Source organism: Biomphalaria glabrata, chromosome 14 (genome assembly GCF_947242115.1).
Source record: "Biomphalaria glabrata chromosome 14, xgBioGlab47.1, whole genome shotgun sequence".
Taxonomy (NCBI): domain Eukaryota; kingdom Metazoa; phylum Mollusca; class Gastropoda; family Planorbidae; genus Biomphalaria; species Biomphalaria glabrata.
In genome coordinates, this window is record NC_074724.1 from 19,200,483 (window position 1) to 19,225,731 (window position 25,249).

The following is a 25,249-nucleotide window of genomic DNA, read 5'->3' on the forward strand; positions in this document are numbered from 1 at the left end:
TTCACAATGTAGCATGCTAAACAGGGAAAACAGGAGCTGTCTTTCAAAAACCATGGCATATCTGGGCAATCAAATCAATTAGCCCAGAGACCAAGATTCACCTCAATACAATCATTATCTTATTAAAACATCAAAAATGTTTATTAAATGAAATTGTTCACAAATCAAACAAGAACAGAAAACTAAAATGTTATTTAACCTTGGTTAGGCCAATATTAGAATATGCGTCCACTGGATGGCTCAACACAAGAAAACATACAGAAACCAGTAATAGTGCAAAGAGATTTTTAACAAATGAATATTCACAAAATAATCTTCTCTTTTGAAGTAACATCTGTAAATTATAAGATAAGATAAAATAAAGGTTGAAAAGAGGCTAAACATGGGTCAACAACAATGACTGAGCATTTGGATTAGCATTTCTAGATCGCTAGACATTTGTCCCCTGCCGGGGAACTGATAACAAAATGTCATATAAGATTCACAGGACACAGCCTTAGACAAGATGAAATATGTTCACTAAAGACAGCCATAAGATGGAAGACAAACAAGAGAAAATGAAAGCATGCCTGTCCCCATCTAGCATGGTGTCACACCTTATTCAAAACCTTAAATCTGTAGGCGCTAGCTGGCAAGAGGATATGAATGTCACTTGTGAGTGATCCCTGTGGAGCGAGCTTGCAGACCTATATAATGAATAGTAAGTAAGATTAGTCTAGGTAACAAGCTAAATTGTGATTTTTTTTAAAACTTAGGGACTGTTGAAACACATGACCCCACCATCCCACAAGTGGTTAAGGCTAGGATGTAATAACCTTCATTTTAATCTTCAACTTATTTAACGAAAAAATTTCTTAAGACAAAAAAAAATAAGTATTAAGTATTCTTGAAACATTTTAATCTCACCTATTACCCAGAAGACAGCAGAACCAGCTCCAGCTAACCAGAAGAGAGGAAAGGAAAGAGCACCAACAGCAGCATATTGTTGGGCTAGAGTTACTTCTCTTCCTACAATATAAAGAAAATGACAACATTTATATATACCTGATCTAGCAGAAAATAAAAATGTGAAAAATAAATGTACATATATAGTTCGTCCATCATGGTTCGATGATGACCACTTTGTCATCCAGGGGGCTGAGGGCTTTGCACTGGGGTTTTATGCCTCCTCATGTGGTTGGTGAGACCTATGTGAGCCCGGAATGTTCGGCTGCACACTGGGCAGGTTATTCCAGCTAGAGCTAGTGTCGTTTGTCTTGCTTTTCTTTTCTGGCGTTTTTCTTCTGCCTGCGTTGTTCTTTTTTCCTCAGCAACATGTGCGCCAGTTTTCACAGCGCGACGCCATGATGCTCTGTCATGTGCCTCTGTCTCCCAGGTGCCAGGGTCTATTCTGAACGCCTTCAGAGAAGCTTTGAGGGTGTCCCTGAATCGCTTTCTTTGCCCACCTTGCGAGCGCTTTCCTTCGCTTAGTTGGCCATACAAGAGTCGTTTTGGGATGCTTTGCAGACACGCTCTTCGAAGGACTTCTGTATCTGGTATTTTGTCTTGCCATTTGACATTTAGTATTTTTCTCAGACATGTCATGTGGAAGTGGTTTAGTTTCTTTGCATGTTTACTGTACACTGTCCATGTTTCTGAGGCATAGAGCAATGTAGGGAGGATGACGGCTCTATAGACCCCTAGCTTGGTGTTTGTGGTGATAACACGTCTGTTCCAGACATTTGTAGACAGTCTGCCAAATGTACATACTTAAGACTTTCATTGCACTAATTGATGGGATATGCCTAAATGTTACCTGATAAAGGCTAGAATTTTTATTTATTACAAAGCTTATTATCAACTCTCTCTGTCTGTCTGGTCAAATGTTTGTACACATTATTTCTCCCACACCCTATCTCTGATCAAGCTGAAATTTTGTACAATTATTTCTTTTACCTGACAAACAAAATTCAATAAAATAAATTAACCAATTAACTATTGGTAATTAATTATTTTGTTTGGTATCTCAAACAAGGGAAAGAGTTTTTACTAGACTGAAGTAGTTGTATAAGTTGAATTAGTCCCCTTTATAGGTTGTTGTCTGAGTCTTAGTGAACACACATACGAAATAGGACAAGACTATAGAAACAATAGATAACTATACAACCATAATCAGATTATCTCTTCACTAGCAAAGTGGTTACTGTTTTGGCTTGAGAAGCCTGTGAAGGCTTTGGCCCACAAGTTCAAATTCAGGTCATTCCCCCGTTTTTAATTTTTATAAATGCTTTTTTATTTTCAGTCTAGATCTATTGCAAATTTAATGACATGTCTGATCCAAACTAATTGATGCAACTATGCTTTATACAACCTTTGTTGGTTTTTTTTTTGTTTTTTTTAAAGTAGTTTTCTTTTTTTGTTAAGGAGTTTTGGGTCAATCTACATAACTGTTAAGCTAATATAGAGTACAATTCAATACATGTGGTAGTGTTTGCAGTTTTGATGCAGAGGCCATGGCAGTCTGTGAAGCCTTAAAAGTCATTGACTCTCAACTTGGCGAGGGACATTTGAGGGGAACAAAGATTGTTGTGGTCACTGACTCAAAACCTGTATATGGCCCCCTAATATTGACACTGTCATCATGACTTAGACTTAGTTCCTCCAGCGCCATTTGGCGCGTTGGGTAGCAAACTGTCTCCATAAAGATCTTTCTTTATGTGTCAAGTTTGCTGTTTCTGTAGCAATTCAGTCATCATGGCCTCACACAAAATAAAGCAATGCTATTGCAGACTCCTTGGCCCACCAGGGAGGGCAAACACCACCCACCGAACAGTCTGCGAGCCTTCATCATGCTCTGGCTATAATTAAAAAAAAACAGAAATGAAAAAGTGGTTTGAGTGCTAGACAAGTCCCAAGAAAGCCTGTGGACTCTGGGAGCACATGAGGCACCCTGACCGCACTTCCCTGTAATGGAGGCTGTCCAGGCCTGAGCAAGCTATTACAGCACAGTGCATGACAGGCCACTGTCCTGTTGGCTCATATTTCCAAATTTTGATTCACTGTGCCCCTGCATCCAAAGCTGCGGGGAAGAAGAGGAAACCATGTTCATCTTCTTTTTGACTGCCCCAGACTTGCTGATCTTCGTCTCGACAGGTCTGGGAAACCAAAAATTCTTGACATGTATGGTGACGTATACACTATGTAAGACAGAAGGCTTTCTGCAAAAGAAAATTTGTGCCTCTCAAGCCCTCACTCAAATGGAGTTTGATGATGATGATACTGTCAGACATAAAGTCAGATGACTCAATTACTCAACATAGAGAGGGGTATTAGAATACATAAAAAAGTAACAGAAAGCCTTTCGAAAGAATTGAATAGTTTACTAATTAAAATTGAAATTAAAAAATTGAATAACACCCACAATATTCCATGATAAAAAATTAATATTGATAACAAGTCCATGGAAATAAATTCAATATCAATCTTAAATACAGACTCCCAAAACAAGCTAGTCTCTATTTATACTTTCCCCAACTTAAAGGATCCAGAATAAAGTGTGCAGAAAATCATGTCTACATTCTCTGGCAACTTAACACATTTTATTACATGACTGACATTTATTTAAGTTTTTTTTAGAAAGTAATGGTAATCAGTTGTTGCGCTGCAAACATAAGGACACTAAGTACCGATAGTTAGCTTCATCACCAATAGAATCTGCACCAGCAAAGAAATTTCATTTTTATGAAAAGCCCATGAACTAAACTAGTCCCCCACCACAGAGGATTAGAATGTAGGTGATTTATTGTCCAAGCAATAGTGTAACAAAGAAACAAATAGCATAAACTACAACAGAAACGAAAAATGTCAATTGTTGTTAAACTTTGAATGCACATATTTATGTAGATCTAATATAAATTAATTACAACAAGAGTAAGTTCATGTTAAAACTACATGTACTGAAAATGTATAGTCAAAATGTAATTCAAATCTATTAGTTATCTTTACAAAGCCTATATTAACTCACTCTGTCTGTCGATTTCTTTATCTGGTTAAAAGTTTGTAAACTTTATTTCTCCCATTCTCCCTCAGCTCAAGTTGCACAATTATTTATTGGCATAGACAAGGCATGAATCAATAAAATAATTTACCTATTAGTCAATTAATTACTGATGATTTATCATTTTGTTTGATACAAACAAGGGAAATTAATCCTTTAGTATTCACATATACAGCTAAATATGTAGGGTTTTGTCTTTTTAGATAATTAGGTTATTTCTCCAACACCCATTCTTAGTTCAAGTTGAAACTTTAAAAAAAATTATTTATTGTACCAAACAAAACATGATTCAATTAAAAAAATAACCAATTAGTCAATTAATTATTGGTAATTAATTTTTGTGTTTGATATCCACTAAAGGTAATAACTTCTACACTACTGATAGGTATAGTTGTACATGAGGAATTTTTTCCCTAAGATGAGCTTTATTTTTAAAAAGGATTAAAAAAAAAAATAATATTGCTTGTTTCTAAGATATATGGCTATCCATCATTTGTGTGGGATTCGATCCAAACTAAAAAAAAGAGTGAATTTCTTGAGTGAATGTATTCAAATAAAAGACCACTTTTCTAAAAGGAAATAAAAATTATAATAATGAGCTGGGAAGCCATTAAAAAACTAGCAAAATAACAGAAGAGAGTGGCATGTTTTTACTGAGTTCCAAGAGGAAGGCAAAGGAAAGATGATGATGATAATGGGTTTATGAGATGTAGAACTAAGGTATGAAAAAAAAAACACTATACATTATCCATCTATTAATTTTTACCCTGACAAAAGTGATAGATTTTTAACTAAAAGTGTTATGTGAGTTATTATAAACACTTTTGTCAAATAAAGAGAAAAAAATATCATTTGAAATGTATGAATAATACAAGAATTTTTATTTAACTTGAAGCATCAAGGAGCCATGAAATGTGATTATTTAATAATAATACTGATCAATTCTTAGTCTCCTCCACAGCTTACTATTCATGAGTACCTGTACATATTTATAATTGGAATCTAATACTTATTAAGTTAAAAATAAAAATACAGAGAATTTGTGTAAAAAAAGTAAAGTTTCCCTTTCAGACCTTACGATCTATAGGGCAGATGATGTAAAGGTCATCTGTTTCTGTGGTCCACAGTTAACAAGGGTGTCATGTAGCCAGCACAAGGACCAACCGTCTTTACTTTTCCCCAACTAATGTCAGGTACCCATTAGAACTGGGTGGACTCAGAGGTGCCCTAAAGATTCCAAAATTTAAAATCCCAGTCTTAACCAGGATTTGAGCCCGGGGACCCCAAGCGCTTAATCACTCAGCCACTGTGCCTCCCAAAAATATTTGTGTAAGTATTTATAAAGGTATATTTTTAAAACATACACAAGAAACTATCAATTACTAAAATCACATCTTTCCCCATATCAAATGTACATTCAAATCATGATTGCCTGTGATTACAACTAATGCAGGCTCAATAAAAATAATGAAAGATGTCCTGCATGTGGCCTAGTTCAATGTGACTATAGTGAACAATGTAGCATTTCTTTGAATAGAAAAACGGACAAACAGATCTGTCCATCGCAACACAATTGGATTACTGCAAATACTGATTATATCAGCAAAAAAGGGCAAAGATTACGATTACTAAGAAAACTGTCCTCGTTTAATGTTAGCAAAAAGGCCTTGGCTATGTTTTATCACGCTCACATCTGCAATATTTTAAGTTTCAATATCACTGCCTGGTATGGCAATCTGAGCATTAAAAATAGGAATAAACTTTATAGAATCCTAAATGCTGCTGGCAAAATCATCGGCAAAAAACAAAACCCATTTGGGCAGCTGTTTGAGACAAACATCTATAAAAAAGCTAACAAGATCCTCGAAATAAAGAATCACCCTTTGTGTCAGGATTTTGTGATTTTACCATCACAAAAGAGATACAAGACACCGATAGCAAAGACAAACAGACACAAACACTCTTTTGTTCCCCTGGCAATCAAATCATTAAATAACAAAAATCTGGTATAAACTTTGTCACATGTAAATTATGAGTGTGTCTGGTGTGAATGTACACTTTAGTTTCTTATAGTTATAATGTTTTTTGTTTGGTGTAATGCACAAATTGTAAGACAAATTTCCTTACAGATAATAAAGATGATTATTATTATTATTATTATTATTATTACAGATACTTAAGTTTATTAAATAGAATGAACTGCCTATTAAATCTTGTTTTTAAAAATGTGTACGTGTATGTACATACTATTTTTTTCAAAACAATACATTCAAATTTTCACATACAACAAGCAGCAAAAGATTAAAGTTGACATTGCACTATTTTGAGAACAATAAAAAAAAATATTGAACTGATTTGTCAGAAGCATTTTTAGTTTTTGAGATCTAAAAAAAAATTCTATAATAATAAAAATAAATGCTTACCCATAATTGTAATTTTTTGTTCCTGATTTTTAAGGCTGATGATATAACAAGCACCAAGACAAGCTGCAATAGCAACCAGCAACAAAGGAGATGTGATGCTGAAATTCAAGAGCACCATGATATATTGTAATCACATTAGTCTCTAAGTAGTAGCAAAATAAAACCTGTTTTAAATTGTGAACAAAATTATAATAAGCAGAAACAACTCCCTAAAGTTTTTTTTTCAGTAGGTATTGTCAGTTTCTTACAAACTGCAATGAAGTATCAATGATCATCTCTATTAAATAACTGCCTTTTTTTTTTAACTTACTAGGGAAATTTATAAACAAAGTGACTGAAAATGTTTAGTCAAGTTCCAGATAAAAAAATATATAACTGTCAACTTACATGCAAACAACAACAAGGCCCAAAAAAACAAACAAGTAGTTGCCTTGAAATGCTTCAATATTTTTAACTATTCTTTTGGGAAGTGGTGCCACTGTTTTTGGGATAGCAAATTTTTTAGAATTCAAGAATTCTGTCCAAGGCTTGACACTCTCCCTAGTTTTGTGGAACCATTCTCTAGCAGATACATTTGACAGCGTCAATGACATGATTCTAGACAAGAATAAAAGAACATATGATTGTTGGAAAAAAAATCTTTTAACTGCATTCGTGCATATGTAATATTTATTAAATGTGAATAAATTAGACATGCCTTATGTCACTATTGTAAGGTTTGTACTAGTTATTCTTTATAATACAAGAATAATAAGGAAAAAAAAGAAAACTTATGTCACAGAGCATAAGTGAGCAAGGCCAGTTATAATTTATATATATAGAATTATTCATTATTTTACTGGTTGTATATTTGCATCGCATCTTGGTGGTATGTTGTTAAAAATAACTTAGAAGGAGTAAAATTCCAAGCGCTACAGAAGCTTGGATAGTTCAAAAAAGGTGGGAAAAGAGAGATGGTAAAAGGTATTTAAATTTGGGGGACTGAGACAACGGTAGTAATGTGTTTAAATTGAATTGTATTGTACATTTTATATATCCTAGTTGCAGAATAAAAGTTTTGTATTTATTGTTAAATTATCTTAGTTTTGAATTTATACCTACAATTTGTATCTCTGGCATAAGGCTATTGAGTTGTGTTCAGTAATTGTTTAGAAGGAGAGCACTATACAAAATTGAACATCAGAAACACATTGTCTGATCAACACAATCTCATTGTGACATCAAGTAAACATTGTGACATCAAACACCAAATGTATCATCTCAACTTACAATGCTTGCTTCTTTTTTTTTTTATAACTTATAATTATAACAAAATTGAAATCTTGTATTTCCTAGCAACATCTCTGTGGATTATTTACCATGCCAGGATGACAGATGATCAAGACTAAAAACTAGACTAAAATGATGTTGAACAGCAAAGTCATTAACAAAGTGTGAGCACTCCAGGATGTTACAAGGAAGGTCAAGGCCAACTGTGTTATATTCAGAAATTGGTATGGTAGCCTTAGCAAACATGCTGTGACAAGTTGACAAGACATTTTTTCCCCCTTTCAATGTCAGGAAGACAAGGCTTCATAAGTTAAGATTAATGTTTAGTTTTTAGCTTTTCTGGATAAACACCCCTTTGGTTCTAGCTTAGTGCTATTGATGAGTCCTGCTTTTCTCTTACCTGCTAATTAGTATGGTATAATAAGCTTGTAATATCAGGTGACCGAGCCTCGCTTGGATGAATAATTTGTTAAGGAAGGATATATACCCGAAGTCATTTTGAGAATATTTTTGTACCAGGTGGCCGAACCTCGCTCTGTTAAATAATTTTGGAAGGTTATATACCCGAAATCATTTTGGGAATATTCTTGTAATTACGAAAATGAACGATCGGATAAAGACTACTAATCTGTTCTGTTAGTTCTAATTGTAGGCCTAATTGTACATGTCGATTAAATTTAAAGTCTTTTAAGTCCTCCTACAGTCTAGACAAACTACAGCTCACGTCCGTCTTATAGTTTTACTATCTATCTTTTGTGTAAAACTATTGTAGGCTTACTATTATTGGCTTGGAAGAAAGTCTTTGCAATGTAACTTCTCTACGTTATAGGGTAAACATGAACTTAGTGACAAAGTAAAATGGCGCATTTTTTCTTATTAGACTTAAATCACGGCATTAGTTTTCTAAAGAAACGTTTCCGTGGGGCACCTCTGTTACGCCAAACAATATGCTCGTTACCCATACGGGATACGTGCCCTGCCCAGCCTGACTATCGGACTATAGGAAGCTCATACCGGCTTTTACCATCCATCCATCCTAGTGGTGCTATGGCCTGCTTTTACACATCCATCCATTCAGATCTCTCCTGGCCCTAACTCCAAGATTTTTACCGAAGTTTATAGTTAAATAAAAAGAGGCTGCAGTGTACGCAAACTCGTTGACCGCTAGATGGATATCATGTTTAGTGTGAGCAAGTAAGGCGTAAAGAAGTTGTGTTATGACCATTTCCTTTGTTTTGGTACAGGAGAGGTAGACACTGAAGCATGAACACATGGTAATAATTCACCAGCAAAATAATAATAATAATAAGGCTTGTCTTAGAGTCCGAAAATTAATGAGGATTGCAGCTGTGACCTACATATCTTGCCACATCCAGGGCAAGCATAACCATTGTCCGCGGTGCTCGATTAAGATTTTCTTTTAGCGTCTGCGTCTGTCCTCGGCAGCAAATTTTCTTTTGGTCTCAAATGTGTATCCGCGGCCTTTGTATAGAGGGAATTCTTTAAGTCCGACAGTTACGCTGGACAGAGCAGTATCCTGTATGGGAGACGAATCTCAGACGAACGCATGCCAAAGGCAGTCTTTTTTGGTGAGCTAAAAGGTGGTCGACGTAACACCGAAACCCTTAAAAGACCAGCTTATGGCGCAAACTTGACTTAGCTGACATAGAAGAGAGCATATGGTTGCATGCAACCTCAACGAGACAGCTGGAGGTCACCAGCAAAATAAACAAAGTAAAAGGTATCTACACCGCTCTACACAATTAAAGAGTAAACAATTTATTAAGCACTTAAAACACAATAACTAATCATACATCGGCACATTTAATTTCAGTACTTTTCTTTCATAGTTCTATAATAAATCAATCTACAATAAGATGGTGCGCAAATGTTTAATTAGGTCTATTGATCCTTTAAAACTCGTTCTTGTTTGCAAAGAAATATTTTAGTATACTGCGGTAAGCCTAATGACGTAAGCAGTGTTTTTCCCGTTTACGTCATGGAAAATTTTCATTCATAAAACATTCTAGCCAAAATTAATTTTTCGATAATGAGGCATTTTCAAACCGATATAACGGTCGACCTCGAGTTTTCCCGATGTGGCCAATGAGTTGAGAATTTTTTTCTCACTAATATGCACATACCTTGAAATTTTAAAGAAAATCGTTAGAGCCGTTTTTGAAATAAAATTTATATATATATATATAAATATATATACATACATACAAGAATTGCTCACTGAAGAGTATAGGAATATCAGGTGACCGAGCCTCGCTCGGATGAATAATTTGTTAAGGAAGGATATATACCCGAAGTCATTTTGGGAATATTGTTGTAATTACGAAAATGAACGATCGGGTAAAGACTCAATCCGAAAAGAGTTGATTTTTCGTTCTGTCAGTTCTCAATGTAATTGTACATGGCGATTTGAATAGAAAGTCCCCCCAACAGTAGGCCTATAGAAAACCACAGCTCACGTCTTAACGTTTTACATTGCTTCTTTCGAGTAAAACTATTGGGCTATTGTTGTAATTACAAAAATGAACGATCAGATAAAGACTACTAATCTGAAGAGTTGCTTTAGTGTTCTGTTAGTTCTAAATGTAATTGCACACGCTATTAAATATAAAGTCTCTTAAGTCCTCCTATAGTCTAGACCAACCACATCTCACATCCGTCTTATAGTTTTACAATCCATCTTTTGCGTAAAACTATTGTAGGCCTACTATTATTGGCTTGGAAGAAAGTCTTTGCAGTGTTACTTCTTAGATGGTTACGTTCAGACATTTAATTATGGAATTAGTATACATTCATTATGGCTTTAGTACGAAACATCAAGTGACGCAAATCTCTACGTTATAGGGTAAAACAGGCACTTGTGACAAAGTAAAATGGCAATTTATTTCTTAATAGACTTAAATCATTGCATTAGTTTTCTAAAGAAACGTTTCCGTGGGGCACCTCTGTTACGCCGAAAAAATATTCTTCGTCCCCCATACGAGATACATGCCCTGCCTAGCCTGACTGTCGGACTATAACAAGTTCATAACCGCTTTTGTCATCCATCCATCCATCCCAGTGGTGCTACAGCCCGTGGGGGGATATGGCCTGTTTTTACAGATCTCTCCATTCAGATTTGGCAAATTTTTTCTTAGTAGACTTAAACCATTGCATTAGTTTTCTAAAGAAATGTTTCCGTGGGGCACCTATGTTTCGACGAAAAATATGTTCGTCCCCCATACGGGATACGTGCCCTGCCCAGCCTGACTGTGGGACTATAAGAAGTTCATAACGGCTTTTGTCATCCATCCATCCATCCCAGTGGTGCTACAGCCCGTGGAGGGATATGGACTGCTTTTACAGATGTCTCCATTCAGATCTCTCCTAAGCCTTGCGTCAACACGCCCTAATTCCAAGCTTTTTACCGAGGTTTATAATTAAATCAAAGAGGCTGCATCGTACGCAAACTCGTTGACCGCTAGATTGATATCATGTTTAGTGTGAGCAAGTAAGGCGTAAAGAAGTTGTGTTATGACCATTTCCTTTGTTTTGGTACAGGAGAGGTAGACACTGAAGCATGAACACATGGTAATAATTCACCAGCAAAATAATAATAATAATAAGGCTTGTCTTAGAGTCCGAAAATTAATGAGGATTGCAGCTGTGACCTACATATCTTGCCACATCCAGGGCAAGCATAACCATTGTCCGCGGTGCTCGATTAAGATTTTCTTTTAGCGTCTGCGTCTGTCCTCGGCAGCAAATTTTCTTTTGGTCTCAAATGTGTATCCGCGGCCTTTGTATAGAGGGAATTCTTTAAGTCCGACAGTTACGCTGGACAGAGCAGTATCCTGTATGGGAGACGAATCTCAGACGAACGCATGCCAAAGGCAGTCTTTTTTGGTGAGCTAAAAGGTGGTCGACGTAACACCGAAACCCTTAAAAGACCAGCTTATGGCGCAAACTTGACTTAGCTGACATAGAAGAGAGCATATGGTTGCATGCAACCTCAACGAGACAGCTGGAGGTCACCAGCAAAATAAACAAAGTAAAAGGTATCTACACCGCTCTACACAATTAAAGAGTAAACAATTTATTAAGCACTTAAAACACAATAACTAATCATACATCGGCACATTTAATTTCAGTACTTTTCTTTCATAGTTCTATAATAAATCAATCTACAATAAGATGGTGCGCAAATGTTTAATTAGGTCTATTGATCCTTTAAAACTCGTTCTTGTTTGCAAAGAAATATTTTAGTATACTGCGGTAAGCCTAATGACGTAAGCAGTGTTTTTCCCGTTTACGTCATGGAAAATTTTCATTCATAAAACATTCTAGCCAAAATTAATTTTTCGATAATGAGGCATTTTCAAACCGATATAACGGTCGACCTCGAGTTTTCCCGATGTGGCCAATGAGTTGAGAATTTTTTTCTCACTAATATGCACATACCTTGAAATTTTAAAGAAAATCGTTAGAGCCGTTTTTGAAATAAAATTTATATATATATATATAAATATATATACATACATACAAGAATTGCTCACTGAAGAGTATAGCAATATCAGGTGACCGAGCCTCGCTCGGATGAATAATTTGTTAAGGAAGGATATATACCCGAAGTCATTTTGGGAATATTGTTGTAATTACGAAAATGAACGATCGGGTAAAGACTCAATCCGAAAAGAGTTGATTTTTCGTTCTGTCAGTTCTCAATGTAATTGTACATGGCGATTTGAATAGAAAGTCCCCCCAACAGTAGGCCTATAGAAAACCACAGCTCACGTCTTAACGTTTTACATTGCTTCTTTCGAGTAAAACTATTGGGCTATTGTTGTAATTACAAAAATGAACGATCAGATAAAGACTACTAATCTGAAGAGTTGCTTTAGTGTTCTGTTAGTTCTAAATGTAATTGCACACGCTATTAAATATAAAGTCTCTTAAGTCCTCCTATAGTCTAGACCAACCACATCTCACATCCGTCTTATAGTTTTACAATCCATCTTTTGCGTAAAACTATTGTAGGCCTACTATTATTGGCTTGGAAGAAAGTCTTTGCAGTGTTACTTCTTAGATGGTTACGTTCAGACATTTAATTATGGAATTAGTATACATTCATTATGGCTTTAGTACGAAACATCAAGTGACGCAAATCTCTACGTTATAGGGTAAAACAGGCACTTGTGACAAAGTAAAATGGCAATTTATTTCTTAATAGACTTAAATCATTGCATTAGTTTTCTAAAGAAACGTTTCCGTGGGGCACCTCTGTTACGCCGAAAAAATATTCTTCGTCCCCCATACGAGATACATGCCCTGCCTAGCCTGACTGTCGGACTATAACAAGTTCATAACCGCTTTTGTCATCCATCCATCCATCCCAGTGGTGCTACAGCCCGTGGGGGGATATGGCCTGTTTTTACAGATCTCTCCATTCAGATTTGGCAAATTTTTTCTTAGTAGACTTAAACCATTGCATTAGTTTTCTAAAGAAATGTTTCCGTGGGGCACCTATGTTTCGACGAAAAATATGTTCGTCCCCCATACGGGATACGTGCCCTGCCCAGCCTGACTGTGGGACTATAAGAAGTTCATAACGGCTTTTGTCATCCATCCATCCATCCCAGTGGTGCTACAGCCCGTGGAGGGATATGGACTGCTTTTACAGATGTCTCCATTCAGATCTCTCCTAAGCCTTGCGTCAACACGCCCTAATTCCAAGCTTTTTACCGAGGTTTATAATTAAATCAAAGAGGCTGCATCGTACGCAAACTCGTTGACCGCTAGATTGATATCATGTTTAGTGTGAGCAAGTAAGGCGTAAAGAAGTTGTGTTATGACCATTTCCTTTGTTTTGGTACAGGAGAGGTAGACACTGAAGCATGAACACATGGTAATAATTCACCAGCAAAATAATAATAATAATAAGGCTTGTCTTAGAGTCCGAAAATTAATGAGGATTGCAGCTGTGACCTACATATCTTGCCACATCCAGGGCAAGCATAACCATTGTCCGCGGTGCTCGATTAAGATTTTCTTTTAGCGTCTGCGTCTGTCCTCGGCAGCAAATTTTCTTTTGGTCTCAAATGTGTATCCGCGGCCTTTGTATAGAGGGAATTCTTTAAGTCCGACAGTTACGCTGGACAGAGCAGTATCCTGTATGGGAGACGAATCTCAGACGAACGCATGCCAAAGGCAGTCTTTTTTGGTGAGCTAAAAGGTGGTCGACGTAACACCGAAACCCTTAAAAGACCAGCTTATGGCGCAAACTTGACTTAGCTGACATAGAAGAGAGCATATGGTTGCATGCAACCTCAACGAGACAGCTGGAGGTCACCAGCAAAATAAACAAAGTAAAAGGTATCTACACCGCTCTACACAATTAAAGAGTAAACAATTTATTAAGCACTTAAAACACAATAACTAATCATACATCGGCACATTTAATTTCAGTACTTTACTTTCATAGTTCTATAATAAATCAATCTACAATAAGATGGTGCGCAAATGTTTAATTAGGTCTATTGATCCTTTAAAACTCGTTCTTGTTTGCAAAGAAATATTTTAGTGTACTGCGGTAAGCCTAATGACGTAAGCAGTGTTTTTCCCGTTTACGTCATGGAAAATTTTCATTCATAAAACATTCTAGCCAAAATTAATTTTTCGATAATGAGGCATTTTCAAACCGATATAACGGTCGACCTCGAGTTTTCCCGATGTGGCCAATGAGTTGAGAATTTTTTTCTCACTAATATGCACATACCTTGAAATTTTAAAGAAAATCGTTAGAGCCGTTTTTGAAATAAAATTTATATATATATATATAAATATATATACATACATACAAGAATTGCTCACTGAAGAGTATAGGAATATCAGGTGACCGAGCCTCGCTCGGATGAATAATTTGTTAAGGAAGGATATATACCCGAAGTCATTTTGGGAATATTGTTGTAATTACGAAAATGAACGATCGGGTAAAGACTCAATCCGAAAAGAGTTGATTTTTCGTTCTGTCAGTTCTCAATGTAATTGTACATGGCGATTTGAATAGAAAGTCCCCCCAACAGTAGGCCTATAGAAAACCACAGCTCACGTCTTAACGTTTTACATTGCTTCTTTCGAGTAAAACTATTGGGCTATTGTTGTAATTACAAAAATGAACGATCAGATAAAGACTACTAATCTGAAGAGTTGCTTTAGTGTTCTGTTAGTTCTAAATGTAATTGCACACGCTATTAAATATAAAGTCTCTTAAGTCCTCCTATAGTCTAGACCAACCACATCTCACATCCGTCTTATAGTTTTACAATCCATCTTTTGCGTAAAACTATTGTAGGCCTACTATTATTGGCTTGGAAGAAAGTCTTTGCAGTGTTACTTCTTAGATGGTTACGTTCAGACATTTAATTATGGAATTAGTATACATTCATTATGGCTTTAGTACGAAACATCAAGTGACGCAAATCTCTACGTTATAGGGTAAAACAGGCACTTGTGACAAAGTAAAATGGCAATTTATTTCTTAATAGACTTAAATCATTGCATTAGTTTTCTAAAGAAACGTTTCCGTGGGGCACCTCTGTTACGCCGAAAAAATATTCTTCGTCCCCCATACGAGATACATGCCCTGCCTAGCCTGACTGTCGGACTATAACAAGTTCATAACCGCTTTTGTCATCCATCCATCCATCCCAGTGGTGCTACAGCCCGTGGGGGGATATGGCCTGTTTTTACAGATCTCTCCATTCAGATTTGGCAAATTTTTTCTTAGTAGACTTAAACCATTGCATTAGTTTTCTAAAGAAATGTTTCCGTGGGGCATCTATGTTTCGACGAAAAATATGTTCGTCCCCCATACGGGATACGTGCCCTGCCCAGCCTGACTGTGGGACTATAAGAAGTTCATAACGGCTTTTGTCATCCATCCATCCATCCCAGTGGTGCTACAGCCCGTGGAGGGATATGGACTGCTTTTACAGATGTCTCCATTCAGATCTCTCCTAAGCCTTGCGTCAACACGCCCTAATTCCAAGCTTTTTACCGAGGTTTATAATTAAATCAAAGAGGCTGCATCGTACGCAAACTCGTTGACCGCTAGATTGATATCATGTTTAGTGTGAGCAAGTAAGGCGTAAAGAAGTTGTGTTATGACCATTTCCTTTGTTTTGGTACAGGAGAGGTAGACACTGAAGCATGAACACATGGTAATAATTCACCAGCAAAATAATAATAATAATAAGGCTTGTCTTAGAGTCCGAAAATTAATGAGGATTGCAGCTGTGACCTACATATCTTGCCACATCCAGGGCAAGCATAACCATTGTCCGCGGTGCTCGATTAAGATTTTCTTTTAGCGTCTGCGTCTGTCCTCGGCAGCAAATTTTCTTTTGGTCTCAAATGTGTATCCGCGGCCTTTGTATAGAGGGAATTCTTTAAGTCCGACAGTTACGCTGGACAGAGCAGTATCCTGTATGGGAGACGAATCTCAGACGAACGCATGCCAAAGGCAGTCTTTTTTGGTGAGCTAAAAGGTGGTCGACGTAACACCGAAACCCTTAAAAGACCAGCTTATGGCGCAAACTTGACTTAGCTGACATAGAAGAGAGCATATGGTTGCATGCAACCTCAACGAGACAGCTGGAGGTCACCAGCAAAATAAACAAAGTAAAAGGTATCTACACCGCTCTACACAATTAAAGAGTAAACAATTTATTAAGCACTTAAAACACAATAACTAATCATACATCGGCACATTTAATTTCAGTACTTTACTTTCATAGTTCTATAATAAATCAATCTACAATAAGATGGTGCGCAAATGTTTAATTAGGTCTATTGATCCTTTAAAACTCGTTCTTGTTTGCAAAGAAATATTTTAGTATACTGCGGTAAGCCTAATGACGTAAGCAGTGTTTTTCCCGTTTACGTCATGGAAAATTTTCATTCATAAAACATTCTAGCCAAAATTAATTTTTCGATAATGAGGCATTTTCAAACCGATATAACGGTCGACCTCGAGTTTTCCCGATGTGGCCAATGAGTTGAGAATTTTTTTCTCACTAATATGCACATACCTTGAAATTTTAAAGAAAATCGTTAGAGCCGTTTTTGAAATAAAATTTATATATATATATATAAATATATATACATACATACAAGAATTGCTCACTGAAGAGTATAGGAATATCAGGTGACCGAGCCTCGCTCGGATGAATAATTTGTTAAGGAAGGATATATACCCGAAGTCATTTTGGGAATATTGTTGTAATTACGAAAATGAACGATCGGGTAAAGACTCAATCCGAAAAGAGTTGATTTTTCGTTCTGTCAGTTCTCAATGTAATTGTACATGGCGATTTGAATAGAAAGTCCCCCCAACAGTAGGCCTATAGAAAACCACAGCTCACGTCTTAACGTTTTACATTGCTTCTTTCGAGTAAAACTATTGGGCTATTGTTGTAATTACAAAAATGAACGATCAGATAAAGACTACTAATCTGAAGAGTTGCTTTAGTGTTCTGTTAGTTCTAAATGTAATTGCACACGCTATTAAATATAAAGTCTCTTAAGTCCTCCTATAGTCTAGACCAACCACATCTCACATCCGTCTTATAGTTTTACAATCCATCTTTTGCGTAAAACTATTGTAGGCCTACTATTATTGGCTTGGAAGAAAGTCTTTGCAGTGTTACTTCTTAGATGGTTACGTTCAGACATTTAATTATGGAATTAGTATACATTCATTATGGCTTTAGTACGAAACATCAAGTGACGCAAATCTCTACGTTATAGGGTAAAACAGGCACTTGTGACAAAGTAAAATGGCAATTTATTTCTTAATAGACTTAAATCATTGCATTAGTTTTCTAAAGAAACGTTTCCGTGGGGCACCTCTGTTACGCCGAAAAAATATTCTTCGTCCCCCATACGAGATACATGCCCTGCCTAGCCTGACTGTCGGACTATAACAAGTTCATAACCGCTTTTGTCATCCATCCATCCATCCCAGTGGTGCTACAGCCCGTGGGGGGATATGGCCTGTTTTTACAGATCTCTCCATTCAGATTTGGCAAATTTTTTCTTAGTAGACTTAAACCATTGCATTAGTTTTCTAAAGAAATGTTTCCGTGGGGCACCTATGTTTCGACGAAAAATATGTTCGTCCCCCATACGGGATACGTGCCCTGCCCAGCCTGACTGTGGGACTATAAGAAGTTCATAACGGCTTTTGTCATCCATCCATCCATCCCAGTGGTGCTACAGCCCGTGGAGGGATATGGACTGCTTTTACAGATGTCTCCATTCAGATCTCTCCTAAGCCTTGCGTCAACACGCCCTAATTCCAAGCTTTTTACCGAGGTTTATAATTAAATCAAAGAGGCTGCATCGTACGCAAACTCGTTGACCGCTAGATTGATATCATGTTTAGTGTGAGCAAGTAAGGCGCAGAGAAGCTGTGTTATGACCATTTCCTTTGTTTTGGTACAGGACAGTAGACACCGAAGCATGAACACATGGTAATAATTCACCAGCAAAATAATAATAATATTAAGCCTTGTCTTCGAGTCCGAAAATTAATGAGGATTGCAGATGTGACCTACATATTTTGCCACATACAGGGCAAGCATAACCATTGTCTGCGGTGATCGATTAAGATTTTCTTTTAGCGTCTGCGTCTGTCCTAGGCAGCAGATTTTATTTTGGTCTCAAACGTGTATCCGCGTCCTTTGTATAGATGGAATTCTTTAAGTCCGACAGTTACGCTGGACAGAGCAGTATCCTGTATGGGAGACGAATCTCAGACGATCGTATGCCAAAGGCAGTCTTTTTTTGGTGAGCTAAAAAGTGGTCGACGTAACACCGTAACGCTTAAAAGACCAGTTTAGGCGCCAACTTGCCTTAGCTGACATAGAAGATAGCAAAGAACGAGACAGCTGGAGGTCACCAGCAAAACAAACAACAATGTTAAAGGTATTTACACCACTCTACGCAATTAAAGAGTAAACAATTTATTAAGCACTTAAAACACAATAACTAATCATACATCGGCACATTTAATTTCATTACTTCTCTTTCATAGTTCAAATAATAAATCAATCTACAGTAAGATGGTGTGCAAATGTTTAATTAGGTCTATTGATACTTTAAAACTTGTTCTTGTTTGCAAAGAAATAATTTAGTGTACTGCGGTAAGCCTAGTGTCGTAGGCAGCGTTTTTCCCGTTTACGTCATGGAAAATTTTCATTCATAAAACATTCTAGCCAAAATTAATTTTTCGATAATGAGGCATTTTCAAACCGATATAACGGTCGACCTCGAGTTTTCCCGATGTAGCCAATGAGTTAAGAATTTTTTTCTCACTGATATGCACATACCTTGAAATTTTAAAGAAAATCGTTAGAGCCGTTTTCGAAATAAAATTTATATATATATATATATAAATACATACATACAAGAATTGCTCGTTTAAGAGTATAGGATATGTATGAATCAGAAGCACACCTATTTCATTTCATTGTTAATATATATTAGCAAAAGTTTCTATTTTGTGTAAGAGTCCCCTAGGCCAGGGGTTGGCAACCTGTGGGTTGTGAGCCACATGGGGCTCTTTGGATGTTAAGCCACAGCACTTTAGTTCCATACTCAAATATTATTTATCAATTAACTAAGATTAGGCACAGATTCTACATCTCAGTCACTTGTACTTGCTTTTCACCTCACACCCACCCCATGTCTTCAAATGTAATATTTGCAGGTGGAAGAACTCAACTTTCTTCTGCCTTATCAATGATATAGATAAGTCTTGCGACATAAAAGACACGCTACAAGTTGGCTTTCTGTGAGGTACATGTCTTCCCAAAGATTGCTAGCACTCTCGTGACCAGGGCCGGTCTTAGGGCACTGCAACCTATGCGGCCGCAGTGGGCCTCACACGTTCATAGGCCCCGCGATAACTCTAGTTTTAAATTATTAAATTAAAACCATTATAACAGGGTTTCCATGGCCTCCTCGTTCCATATGCTAAGACAAATTTGTACAAATGCTCCTTCTTCCCTATTGCTATTAGAGCATGGAATGGGTTGCCTGAGCTAGCCAGGAAAACCAGGACTTAGCATGATGCGTAGGACGTAATCATCTTCTTTTTTTTTGAAGTAACATCTGTATTATATAAGACGAAGAAATTGCAAAGTATAGGAAAAAAAAGTCATGAAAATCTCCTGAAATTATTAAATTATCCTGAAAACTCATAAAAATGTCCTTAAAAATAGACAAAATTGTCATTTTGGGGTGTCATTAAATATGGGAAACGCCAATCCTAATCGCGTTTAAAAAAAAAAAAGGCATTGTCAACTTTCATTTAATAAAAATAAAAAGGCGAATTTAAAACCAAAAGAGGAAGTTCCAATAGTTAATTTACTGTAATAGTCAGTTTTAATTTACATAAATGATTTACCAAATTGCATTAGTTCAGGAACAAAAGTCAGATTATTTGCAGACGATTGCATAATATATAAAACAATAAAAACAACACAAGATACAGAAATTTTACAAAGTGAATTAGAGGAATTACAGAAATGGGAATCAAATTGGAGCAAGTCTTTCCACTCAGTTATTAGGAACAAAAAATAAAAATAAAACAAATTAATTCCACTTATCTTATTCATGGTAAACCAGTAACAGAGACCAAAAACATAAAATATCTATGTGTTATAATAAATGTAAAAACTGTCATGGAATCCCCATATCGATGAAACAATAAAAAAAATCAAACAAAGCATTAGGGTTTATTAGAAGAAATTTTTATTAATCAAACAAGAACATAAAACTAAAATGTTATTTAACCTTAGTTAGGCCAATAATAGAATATGCATCCTCTGTTTGGGACCACTCAACTCAAGAAAACATTAAGAAACTGGAACAGACACAAAATAGAGCTGTGAGATTCATAACAAAGGTATATTCACATTTGACTACAGTAACACCTTTAGTAAAATTACTAAATTTAGAAATCCTTCAGGAGAGAAGACTTAAAAGTAAAGTAGCAATTATACATAAAACACTGAATCATAATCTTCAAATACAAAAACAAAATTTAATCAAATTTGTACAAATGCTCTTTCTTCCCTAGTGATATTAGAGCATGGAATGGGTTGCCTGAGCTATCCAGGAAAACCAGTGACTTTGCGGTCATTGGTTAACATGCATGACTAAATGCAAGATGCTTAGAAGGTAATCTTTTTTGAAATAACATCTGTATCATATAAGATAAGACGTAAATATAGATTCTAGATCTAAATCTGTCTTGATCTCTTAAAAAAGTAAATCTAAAAGGCAGATGTGAATGTTTATCAGCTTTTTGTTGGAAAACTATACCTTCTATTATAGATGGCTCGTAATTTAATTTGACCGTGATTTTATACTTAGTAAAATATGAATAAAATGCAATGACAAATTTATTTTATTACAAAAATTCTTAATTTTCAAATATTATTCTTACCCAGACTTGGCCCGCGCTATCCGTTTTGCATAGGGCCCTGCAATCTGTAGGACCGGCCCTGATCATGACAAACTAGAGGAGAAGATTTAGTGAATGCCGTGCAAAAATGCCTTGAAGACAATAAGATCGATTTAAATAAACTAGTTTCAATAGTAACTGATGGAGCCAGAAGTATGACAGGAATTAATAAAGGAGCAACTACGATTCTCCACGAATTTCTTACGTTTCATCGCTTAATACACCAAGCACTCTACCATCGTCAGTTTAAAAAATTCTTAAACGAAATGGAGACTCAGTATTCCAACCTTCTTCTTCCAAATAAAGTGTGATGGCTTTCTACAGGTATGGTGTTGAAGCTTCCAGCTTTGTGATTGAATGAAATAAATACATTCCTAAATGAGAAAGGTATTAATCACACTGAATTAGAGAACGACAAATGTTACTTTACGATGGATATATCAGCAAAAGTAAATGAGATGAATCTTAAACTATAAGAAAATGAAAACCCAGCTGATGTTTTGATAGAATATAAGAGCAGTGGCTGAGCAGTAAAGAGCTTGGCTTCGAACCGGGTCCCGAGTTAAAATCTTGGTGAAGACTGGAATTTTTAATCTCTGGATATTTTTTAGCGCTTCTAAATCCACCCAGCTCTAATAGGTACCTGACATTAGTTGGGGAAAGTAAAGGCGGTTAGTCATTGTGCTGGCCACATGACACCCTCGTTAACCGTGGGCCTCAGAAAGAGATGATCTTTACATCATCTACCCTATAGATCGCAAGGTCTTACATCATCTACCCTATAGATCGCAAGGTCTGAAAGAGAAACATTACTTTACTTATTCAGAGTGATAAATGACTTCATTTTCACTTTTCAAAGCAATATCGTGATAAAACCAGTGCAACTGTTGACAGGAATTACTTCAGCACAGTTATATTATTTAAAAAATTACAGATGAATTTGCTGAGAGATTAGAGCAATTCAAAACCATCAAAACCATTGTAGCATAGTAAATCACCTCAACACAAATAGTAACAAAATCCAAATTGAGACATTTGGAATTGATACTGGACTTAAAAAAGTAAAGCTTTCTGGAGTGGAGAATTTACAGATTTGAAAAGCAAGTTGGAAGAGTTAGAGGTCTAGAAATGTATTTACGTAACGCAACAAAAGTGGACAGCTTTCAAAGGAATGTCACGAGATGAGGCACTTATATTCAACGCATGGAATTGTCTTCCAGATTGCTACAGTGAAGTGAAAAGGCTGGCAATTGGAGTGCCAAATATATTCAGATAGACATATTCATGTGAGCAAGCGTTCTCTTGCATGAATATAATTAAAAGTAAAGTAAGAAGCCAACTAACAATTGAAAATTTAGAGTCGTGTTTGAAACTATAAACAACAAGTGATGAGCCAAATCTATCCGAACTTTCTAGAACCAAAGCCATCGCTCCCATTGAATTTGTTTGCTCAATTGTTTTGTTATTGAAGTACAAGTTAGTGTTGTATGTAAATGTTTAATTCTTTTAATCTACTTACATACATAATAAGTAATTATCTAATAATCCCATATATATATATATATATACATTTTTAGGCAATAATGAACAGTTTGCTGGTTAGTACTTGCTTCATTGATGTGAAACTAAAAGTTTTGTGTTAACAAAACAGTTAGTGGAAATATATTGTCATTGAGATTGGCTTGGAGAAAGTTATCAGTTGTCAAATAGCCATTGATCAAGCCAAAATAACAGAAGCTGAGATGAAATTTTTGAATAGCTATTTGATTTCCATGAAACCTGTTGTAATGGCCATGAAGTTTCTTGAGGGAGGCTGATTGTTACATAGGAATCTTAATATCGACCATCATGGGGGTTCAAAGAAAATTAAACAACAACACTGATCCCTTAATGAAACCACTAGTTACTGCCTTGCAGAATGGTTTGATTAAAAGATTTGGTCATGTAATGGAAAGCTGTGAATACAGAATTGCATCAATGCTGCATCCAAAGTTTAAATTGGCCTTTCTCCCTAGTGAAGAGAAGTCACAAATAAAAGAAATCCTTGTATCCTATGTTAACAATGTGCAGAAAGAATTTAGCAGAGAAATTGGAAGTGGAAATCAGCTATCAACTTCACAAACAAATCATGATCGATAATGCGACCAGGATGACCTGTACAGTTACTTGAGTCACACAGAGGCAGATTCAACAATTACAGATGAGGCATTTTTTAATATAATAACATGAAAATATCCCGGTTATATATTAAAAACTTAGATTGAAAATGTATAACACTGTACATAATACTTGCCATGATAAATGTTTAAAATATATTTATTGGTTTATGTGTATTGCAGCTGGAAGGTTACACAAGTCAGATTCAGTCAGCAGCCTTTTAGCTTTTCCAACAGTTGCTGAGGCTTTCAAAAAAAGCAACTCAACATTGCCCAGTTCTGCTGCTGTAGAGAATGTTTAGTGCGGCCTCACAAGTACTCACTAACCGCAGATGCAGAATGGCTGATGAAATGTTTGACCAATTGCTTTTTTATGCTGTAGATTCAAATCCCATAAAGACAATGCATACATTTAAATCTTTTTCATGTGCATAGAATTATGTGTCTCATTGTCTTCATGAAGTTTTGCACAAATAATTTTTTTTTTACATTTTGCTAAAGACATTGGTTGTGCTTTATATTTTTCATGTTTCGTCCTTAAAAAACCCAGAATAATTATGTAAAAAACCCAGAATAGTTTGTAAAAGTAGGTCGACTTCCACAGGACATTCTGTATGGCGATCTAATAGAAGGCAGGAGAGCCGCTGGTCGCCCACTTTTATGCTATAAGGATGTATGCAAACGCAACATGAAGCTCTTCAAAATCGACACTAGCAGCTGGGAAGAGGTGGCACTGGATAGATCCAAATGGAGAGAGAGCATAAAGGAAGGTTCACGGATTGCAGATGTCATACAGAACAGAAGCAGAAAGAAGGGTGAAAATGCAACGGCGCCTGGTGATTATATAAGCTGTGTATCAAGGATTGGCCTCTTTAGTCACACAAGTAGTTGCAAAGTGAAAATATCGTCTCTCGAGACGTAAAATGCCACAGAATATATATACATTATCAAATTTGTTGTGAAAAACACTAGTCATATATAAATAAATAGATATTTATTTCTTATGAATAAATAGATTCGTTTATATTTATCAAAGAACTTCATTTATCAGAGTACTTTGTGGCTCTTCTAAAAACTTTGTAAAAATTTTGTAAATTGTAATTTTTGGCTCTGCCGACTCAAAAGGTTGCCGACCCCAGCCCTAGGCTTATATCGCTAATAAAACAATAAATACAAAGAGAATGAAGAGCATTCAAAAGAATGTAAACTTATGCTATTTAATTAGGGGATAGGGGAGGGGGGCGAATATGACCAGCCCACAGCAACACACGATTGAGAAGTCAATAAGCTGACACACAGTCCATAATTTGGTGATGGTTAGAACTGTCAAAAAAAAAAAAAAAAAAAAAAAAAAAAAAAAACTCTCTCTCTATATATATATATAAATATATACATATACATATATATACATTGAACAATATTTATTGAAGCATTTTTGAACAATTGTTACAAGAGGTTTTTTTTTTATTAGCTCATCTTACTAGACCTAGATCTATAGCATCTATCTTGCATTGTGTGCTCTCTTTTGTAAATATGTAGGAGACTTCTGGGAGTTTTCTTTTTGTTTTTGCAAAGTACACCTTTCATGCTTACAGCATGCTTAGTGTGCTATGGTCCAATCTCTTTGGTAATAGAGGATATCTGGAAGAAGGTTTCCATGCTACCTTTAGGTGCTTAGCAAACACCACTCAGCTCAAGTCAGGTTTTGAGCTTAAGCCCCCTTGATAGGTAACCAAGCATTTTAAGCCTCTCAGTCAAACATCCCACAAAGCTTCCTTTGAATGCCCATCAAACACAACTCAGCTAGAGTCAACACTTTTTTAAAAATTCCTGGTGT

General features: G+C 36.0%; 1 protein-coding gene across 1 annotated transcript in view; it reads right to left on the reverse strand.

Moving 5' to 3' along the window:
* Window positions 1-25,249, reverse strand: part of LOC106079158 (prenylated Rab acceptor protein 1-like) — a 32,352-nt gene that overhangs the window by 2,772 nt on the left and 4,331 nt on the right. Inside the window, exons 3-5 of the mRNA XM_056010939.1 lie at window positions 6,847-7,056; window positions 6,460-6,557; window positions 907-1,008 (exon numbers count right to left, since the gene is read on the reverse strand). Coding sequence (XP_055866914.1) covers window positions 907-1,008; window positions 6,460-6,557; window positions 6,847-7,056 — 410 coding nt within the window. The remainder of the gene's footprint in view (window positions 1-906; window positions 1,009-6,459; window positions 6,558-6,846; window positions 7,057-25,249) is intronic.